At 30.8% G+C, this 9,278-nt stretch overlaps 1 protein-coding gene across 1 annotated transcript; it reads left to right on the forward strand.

The window, feature by feature from the left end:
• The first annotated feature begins 234 nt into the window (after positions 1-234).
• LOC136988790 (JNK-interacting protein 3-like) lies at positions 235-8,817 on the forward strand. The gene is made up of 13 exons (XM_067286752.1): positions 235-549; positions 642-762; positions 829-878; positions 946-1,025; positions 2,312-2,543; positions 2,910-3,030; positions 3,157-3,247; positions 5,290-5,363; positions 7,873-7,933; positions 8,009-8,096; positions 8,238-8,416; positions 8,487-8,648; positions 8,715-8,817. Exons 1-13 carry the CDS (start codon positions 247-249, stop codon positions 8,815-8,817), a joined length of 1,665 nt encoding a protein of 554 aa, XP_067142853.1. The 5' UTR covers positions 235-246.
• Positions 8,818-9,278: the final 461 nt, after the last annotated feature.

Here is a 9,278-nt window from a genome sequence, read left to right on the forward strand (position 1 = left end):
TTGAATAATTATACAAACATTTATTCAAACATTAAACAATTTCTCAAAACGACTGAACATGTTTTATTTAAAACCTTAGTATTACATATTAGAGACCTCTAGCGTTAAATCTGATTGGCTTAAGCACGACACGTGATCGTCAGATTCTTTTCGTTTGTATGGTCATTATCTGTAGGTTTTAAATCTTAAAATTTGTTCTTGTTTACGTCATTACTTTCAAAACTTTAAAGTTCGAAAAAGGAAAACATGTCTGAAAATTCGGCGTCTGGAATTACTAACAGAAATGAATGTCTTAGTTTGATTCAAAATTATAAAGTTCGGCAATTAGCAGACATTTTATACAATGAATTTGAGTTCCTGGTGGAAAAATATGACAATCATGTAGTAAGAGAATTAATTCCAACAATTATAACTATTTTGGAAGACTTGGATATTGAATACGTCCGGAATCGAGAAAAAGAAATCGAGTTAGAGTTAATTAAAGAAGACAAAAGACAGCTTCTTCGGCAGTTTGAACATGAAAGAAACATGAGAAAACTTGTGGAACAAGTAAGTAATCTTTCGTTTCTTTATTATAATAGATATTTCATTTCATATCAACCATTATATAAAATATTTTATGATATACTGTTAATTAATAGAAACTTATAGAAGTAGAATGCAATGCCGAAGAAAATTTTAAATGTTTAGAAGATAAAATCAAAGACCTCCAATCTTTGACTTTTTCTCTAAATCACAGAGCAAAAACTCTTTCCGAACACTGTTTGTATATATTTTTTATTCTAAAAGTATTTTTTATATTATTTAATTAATTAATTTCAATCCAAGGTACACAGATAGAAGAAGCATTTTCCGGACTGCAAGAAAGATATCATAAAGTAATTATAGTTTAATATTGCACACAAATTAAAGCATTTTATCAGTTGCATTTTAATTGTTATTTAGTTAATCGAAGATTACAGAGAATTATCCAGATTGGTGGACAGTGATCCAAAAACATCCAATTATGCTTCTGTTCAATCAAAGTAAGTTTACTCTAGAATACTTTACTGTTACTCGACAAAAAAGAACGATTCTTTATTCAATATTCTAACGGTTTCAGCCGAATTGATAAGTCATCTTTATGAAATCAAAGTCAAGCTAATAGAATGTTAAGCAAAAATATTCGATAAGTCCAAAAACTGGAAATAAAATATTTACATGCGTAAACAGTAATATGTAAACATAAGATAATAATAAAAATTAAATGAAAAAAAAGAAAAAGTAATGGTATTTATGCATATGGTCACAATCTGCTCATCAAAGCGTATGTACTGTACAGCCGAAGAAAGAGATACCGCGTCATAATAGTTTAGGCATTCCCCTTTTACTTTTTTGTAAATTTCTACTTTTTTGGCTGTGAATCTCTGCGCAAGGGAGTCGATTTTCCGGACAATTTTAGCATTCTCCCACAAAACTTCCATGTACACTACATTTGCGATGCTGGTTAATGCTGTGCTTAATTGACCTCTGATCGCTTGCATCATATTTGTGCTCGTAAGCTATGTTCTCGTATAAAGATTTTTTGTAACCTATCTACTCCGTTATCATAAGGACAATTTTTATCCTGGCTGGTATCGTGTATTATGTATCATGTATACACTTGTTTTGTGTCTTTGTGGGATACTAATTGTTCCTTACAATTCTGCATATTGTAAGTTTGCATTCGTAAATGATTTTTATTGTGTGTTTTGGCCATTGTCGGTTCCTTTGTTTAAGAAAATGTAAATTTCTTGTAATTATCAGTGATGTTGTAATGGCAGATCCGGATTAGATACTGCATAAGCTTATTTTTATATCCCAATGCGATGATTATTCCCGTAATTCTTTCAAGTTCTGTATTTCTGTCTCTAATGCTTGTGCAATTTGTGCACACTCTTTTTATTAACGAACGGAAAGACACAGATTTATTATGGACACAAGAAAACTGAAAATTTTGCCGTGTTGCTTTGTTACATATTACAGAGAAGATTTGTCGTTAAACTACATACATTATTATAAAATTCATATTATTGTATATTATTAATCATAATGAGTGATCTAAACGAGTGATTTAATTCACTCATTATGATATTAACATACTATACTAAATTTCTAACATGAATTTTTTCAGTAATTGCCTTGTGTTTTTAATTAATAAATAATGCTTTTTTCTTTCATTTTTAATTTCATTTATTTATATTTATTTATTTATTATCAAATTGAAAAATTCGTGTTTTAGATTTAATAATTTTCTAAATATTCTCAATTTTTATATTCTTTTTTACAATAGTACCGTTAATATGGAGAACGGCTCTTTCTTTTCAAAGATCCAGTATTTAAAAGACGATAATGATTTATTAAAAAACGTATCGGGCATTTCGAATTTAAAAGATTATTATGCGGATGACTCTCCATTTCAGGACAAAAAATTCAAATATTCATCAATTTCTAAAGAAAATGGAAATCTTGATGTTACAACACTAACCGAATCTAAAAGTTCTGAATCTGAGAAACCAAAACACGTAAGTTATACAACTCTCAAATTTGTATGAATTACTTATTGAGAAGATTGGAATTGCAAATGCCGGCTTTATTCAGTAATAATAACTTAATATGAATATTATCAATACGTGAAATATTTATTGTGTAATTTTCATATATATGAGGATGTTTGTTTGTTCGCTATGCACATCTAGGCCGTTCGACCAATTGCTACGAAACTCGGCAGTTACGTTTTAACATATTTCTAACGTAGATAATGTCATAAATCTATAACGTTGTAAATCCAAGAAAATATGTAGACTTGTGTCATAATTGGTCTGAATTTAATTATATGTGTTTTTTTATATTTTTATAAATAAAAGCATTATTAAGTTATTTTCATTTAGATATTGTCAGTAAACAAAAATCCCTCGAACGAAACAAATGAAAATTTACGAACTGCAAATGTTGTAGAAACAGAGAAAGGATCACAAGAATACGTTGAGGAAGTTAAAAATTTGAGGAAAGGTGTGATTAGCTGTTATTTTTTATTAATTTTTTTATAGTTCATTACATAAGGTTTCAAAGCAACAAAATGCTTTTATTATTCATTGAAAACATTCAATTTTTAACTCTCTTAATTACTCATTATAGAATATTTTACAAAGGATGAAACTACTTTCCAACACGTTGAAACAATAGAAGAAAGTGCTCATAGTGAAAATCTCAATTCAAGATCACAATGGTAAAAAGCACAACTGACATCTCTATATATTAAATGTCAATAGATAATAAATTAAATTTTATGAATGACACGTTATATAGCTTATATTGGATTTGATCTTTTTAAAATAGTCGTTTCGGTTTAAAAATAAAAGTATACAGTTAAACATTTAAAACTTTTTAAATATACAGTTAAACCTCAATATAGTATCCTTTCGGATAGCACTCGTCCGCATCCATAAAGCTCTATGAAATGTTTGTAAACAAATTTTTCCCACAAATATTAAATAGAGCACTTTTTAGAATATCGGAATCATTAAATGTATGATTCGGCATCACAAAGATATCGTTATTATTCGATTACGTGACTAAAAATTTATGAAATCATTACTAAATACTAAGTGATCATAATTAAGATACACCTAGTCAACGCTTTCAAAAAAGATACTTAGCAGTTCAAAAGCAACCAAATTTGATGATATTTTAGGTCATGCGGAAGATATTTCTGTAAAAGGAACTTAGTACAATAACTGATCAGTGCTGTACTATTGATATTAGCGCTTTGAATCTTAATCCGTGTAGTTTTTAGTTTGAAGATACTTAAAATGTGCGGTTTATCGAAGACATACTGCAAATTTGGCTCCTTGAGAAATAGTAAGCCACATTGCATATGAGAGGTTCGCCCGTTGAAGACTCTGTTAATCGCCTTCAGGTTTTATATCTTCAGAATGGATACCATATTAAGCAGTATTACTTGCATTCCTAAAATTTCTATAGCATGCATGTCTTGTACAAATAAAATGTTCGTTGCTTACAGCTCCAAAAGTGTTAGGCTGGGGTAACACTTACAGAAAAAAGCTCAATGAACCGTAATGGCAATTTTCCGCTCAGTGTAAATTCAGTGTTTCGCACGTAAAATCGTGAAAAACGGAATGAAAAAATAACAAAGTTCTTCGCCATCTAATGTCAGTTCACATTACTAGCAGCGCTACAGTTACATTCATTCCGGCTCCCGCCAATTTAAGTTAAACACGGATTCTTTCATGGTACTCGGTTACCAATTATGCATTGCTTAATTTTTAACTGTATGTACGGTGCTTCGACGACGTAAGAAGAAGCGTAAGTTTTGGGTGAGGAAGTTGTTTATGACTTGCGAGCAGCTCGGTTTCAGTGGAAGCCTGATTAAAGAACTTCGTCTGCATGATCGGCAGTATTACTACGAGTAAGTAAAATTTTCCATTCCAGTGTGCTTTTTAAAAAAAGACCTAGCGTTGCCAAGTGTCCCTTATTTCAGCTGTATAATTTTTTTCTTTTTTTTTTTTTGCACAGAATAGTTCGTAGTAAATTTGATTGAATAAAAAGCTCACGCGGTTTCTCGTTTTTAGCCTCAGGCAGCGCAGCAGCAACGTCAGTGACGTTGTAAATACGTCAACACTCCCAGGGATCTGATTGGTTAACATCTACATTTTACGTGCTAGAAAAAAATTCCACTGAGTACCTCTGGACTTCATTTTTCAGAAACTTTACGGGTGACGAACGAAACTTTTTTACGGTTTTGGCTTTCAGTGGTATTTTTCCGTAAGTGTGACCCCAGCTTTACAGTGATTTTCTTTTATGGGAATGTCTTCGTCATGCTCTGAAATGTCTCCTAATCAAATTTAGTTTCATTTGAAGTAGTAAGTATCCAATGAGCGTTGAATAGCGTGTATTTTAATTACGATCTCTTGGAACAATTCTTACTGTTTGAGGTCCTCCAGTTTTACACTTTAGTAATAATTTGATGGTCACGTTAAATCGATGTTTGTCTGTACATATAAAACAATGTAAAAACCGAACACTTTAAAAGTATAATTATCCTTGCTAAACTTGGATTTAATTTTTTTAAATGCTAGAAATTTTAGCTACAAAAATTCTACAAATCAAATTCCAATCTATTTTACCTAAGTTAATTAGCAAATTTATATTTTAATGTTATAGTTTTAATTTTTACAGATTTAAAAATGATTTAAAACTGGTACTTACTTTGTACAATTAATTCAAGATAATTTATAATTATATTTTTAGGGAATCTTTAATTCCTGAGTCCTTATATCAAGAAATAATGCGCAGTGAACTAGGGATTGAAAACAATACGCCAGGTAAATTCTTACATTGTAAATTAAACAGTTTTTTATAATAATCAAAACAATTAGATATACAGTATATGCTTATAAACGGAATCCAAGATTATAACTAATCTTATGTCTTAGCCAACATTTTATCCACATACGAAAATAATAAATTTATTCATTTATCACAACAAAGAATTACGATTTATTGCAAGAGTAACTAAAAATTATGCAAGCAAAATCCCGACTCTTTGTTGGTGAAACATCACTACCAGAAAGTGGAAAAGTTGGGTCACCGCCATCCTCTCGTGGAAACGAGAGGATGGAGCCGTAACAGAGTAGTGAACACAGACTTACACAGTTTATAGAGACAATCGCATTTATTTAATATCAGAATCGCTTACAATTATTTGTTTGAAGGGAGTCCACTCGACGACACTCCTAAAGGGAATGTGAATAAGCGTTTCTTGGAGTTTCTTTCATCCAATCTGGAGGATGACCTAAGCGACACCATTGATCTGTAGTTAGATAATCGGTGATCTGTTATTAGGCAGAATCAGTCTTCGGCCTGTTGGGCTTCTGAGCGGAGATAGTCCAACGTAACCAGGTTGAATCTCGGGAAAAGACGATCGGCCTCTTATGTAGAATAAGACCATTGTTCTTTGCCGTTGAGAAAAGACAGTCAATCTCTTTGGTTTAAAAAAAAATTTTCAATCGTACCTCGGAAAAGACGATGAAAGAACTGGGAGTCCAATGGTCGATCTCGGAAGTGGAGACGTTCCTTCGTACTCCAGGAAAAGACGAAACCAGAGAATGACCGTTGATCTTTCAGTCAATAAAGACGTTTTCTCATACCTCGGGAAAAGCCTATGTCCTTGGGCACACGTTATATATATATATTTCTGACCCGAAACCAATATTCTGATTAGTAAGGATTGGTAAAAGTGAGGAGATTGTGTCTAATGATACACTGTTTGACTGTAAACTATGTTTAATTGAACAAACAAATACAAAGAATAGTCGACCAGCACACGCCTTCTGTGCTAGTTTGTAACATGGCAGAAATCAGTACATAAAAGACGCGGGACGATGTGACGCCCCCTGGCAGTTGAAAATAACAGTACAAAATTCACATTCCTTAACAAGGATCTCCTTTCTGCCCGTTTCCTATTGGTTCCTGTTCGTTTGCCATAACTACAATCAATTTGTGATCGAGCATCGTTTTGTCATCCTAATGGAGAAAGTGTAATGTACTGTACAGTGTACATCTTCCTTCATCACGATGCCGGGCCCATCACTCCCTGAAATGTTCAATTACTACTTCCCCGGGATGATAGCCCGTAATCAGAGAAAGATATGTTTTTTGTTTCCGTTCGGAAAAGGATATAGCTCTGACCAAGAGGATTCACTCTGCAATTTGACGCATTAAAGCGTATTCCCCTTTGTTCGTCTTACGTATCGGGGTTTCTTGTTTACAATTTCTCCTTTCCAAACATCTAACTAACTCCAATTATTTTTCCTAAGAACGCATCTCCTCTGTTTTCACGCATTTCAAAACAAAGAAATATCAACAACCAACTCAATCAATTTGTTTCGACGAAAAAGAGAATACAAAAACAAGTGAAGGAGGGTTCGGGCCTCACAATTACACACACTTGAAATTTAATTCATCTGCATCATCTTCAACAATTGATAAAATTAATGATACATAAAAACGGTAATTTCCAAAGAAATTGCATGAATTTTCAAAGAATTTATTAGCTTAATCCAGAATTTAAAGATTATGAAGAAAATAACTGAGGAATATTAACATTTAAAAGCTTTTATTATACAAAAATTGAATACATTAGATACTAACTGTTAAGACAGAATTGAAGATAGAAATAATAGAGAAATAACAAGCATAAAAATCTCTAACTTAAAACTACTTTATTAGAATAAGCTTTCATAAATTCACATGGATCTATACGAATAAAACTTTTAATTTAATATTTTAGTTTTAATTACATCTGAGAAAAACAGATGCAATTCATTAATATATTTTTACATTCATCTTTCATATGTCTAATTATTGGCTGCTATTTGAAAAATTGTAGACCTATAAATTCTCACTGTCGTCCGTCCGGCTGTCATTCCTTACTCTCAAGAACGGAGTCAGATAGATGAAAGGCGAGATCAAATGTGGAAATTTTAGGGGCAGGAAGCCGCGATTAAATATAGTATAAGAGCTTCTGTCTAACCCGAAGTCATGTTATTTCGATTCATTTCTCTCCTGAAATGAGTTAATAGATGATTGGCACAACTGTATTGTTAAAGAAAAAGGAAAAATATAAAGTACAGGGATAAGCTACTACTAATTTGAGATAAAAAGCATATATTTTAAATAAAGTAAATTAAAAATATGATTAAAAATTGTTCCCCGGCATTGTGACGATTCACAATAAATAATTGCTCATTTTATCTAGGAATTTTTCTAATTCTATATTTTTTTTTTATTAAAAAAGTGTATAGCTATGTTTCCATAAACTAATTTTTTTAGACATACACTCGGAAGAAATGTACTTTTTCACTACACCTGGTAACAATGTAAATTCAAATAAGTAAGTAGCCTGATTTTTATGCGAGAAGACTTCAAAATTATTATAAACTGTAAACATATTACTTTGATATTTCAGAGAAAAGAAAACTTATCTTTTGAAACAACAATTACTTGAAGATAAAAAATTACAGAAAAAGTTCGAAATTTATAAAAATAATAATCAAGTAAGAATGAGTAAAGAATAAAATAAACTTTATAGCTATTATAAGGACTTGAAAGAATTATTATTCTCCTTATATCAGTAGTGTAATTATATTCATTTATAAAACAAAGGGTTTTACAAAATCATATTTTTTATTCCACAGAATAACTCTTGCCATCATCGCGATTGTTTTACTAGAGCAGAAATTTGTAAGGTGTTAACTGAAAGAAATTATTATAAAGGAAAAATGGAAGAGACAGTCCAAGTTTTACAAGCAATCCAATTTGAAAATCCTAAAAATATGAACATACCAAACAAATATAAATTTCCAATTAAAATATTGTAAAGAAATATTCAAAATTTTCTTCATCTTTAAAGAGACAACGTTTTAAATTTTTATTTTTATTTATAGCTTCTCGAAGTTTCTTGGCCTATTCAAAAAGAAGTCTGTTCGAAATAATCTGTGTTATGATCAAAATATCTCCGGAAGATTTAATAATATTCTTGACGATTTTATTAGTTACGTACACAATAAAATTGATAGTAAGACTTTGTTACCCCAACAAAGAAAATGGTACGATACTTATTATAAATAAAGTTAAAAAAAAGTAAAATAACTTTAAATAATTCTCGTTTTTAGTTCTGAAGATGACCAAATAATGCATCACGGAATGCTCAATTCTACGGAGAAGAAAAAACTAAAGGAAAAAGAAAGCTATAATAAATCTATAGATTCTCCATGAAAATTCAATTTTATTCTTGTTTAAACCTTAATGATTCTTCTCTAAAAATTAACTTTTAAAATTTATTTCTTTCCTCTAACAAAAAATACAGAAAACCATTTATAAGTAATTATCTTATAGAGTTTTTACATAAATTTGAAACATGGGTCAAAACTTCTTTTTCTATTTTTAAAATGATAAATCTATATATACAAAATTACATGTCCTGACTGACTGATTGATTCATCATCGCCCAGAGCAAACTGCTGAGCCTAAAGAGGTGAAATTTGGTAAACAGTTAAGGTACGTCATGAAAATGCACACTTAGAAGGGATTTTTGGAAATTTCCCCGCGGAGGAGAGGGAGAAAATTAAGGTTTAACCCGAGGAACGGCTTCTACTGTACTATTTTAGATGCGATGTTTTGTTTTTGATGGTAATAACTTAATTTCCAAACGTACAATATGTGCCAAATCATCCAAA

Source organism: Centruroides vittatus, unplaced genomic scaffold (genome assembly GCF_030686945.1).
Source record: "Centruroides vittatus isolate TY-2023 unplaced genomic scaffold, ASM3068694v2 scaffold_386, whole genome shotgun sequence".
NCBI lineage: Eukaryota > Metazoa > Arthropoda > Arachnida > Scorpiones > Buthidae > Centruroides > Centruroides vittatus.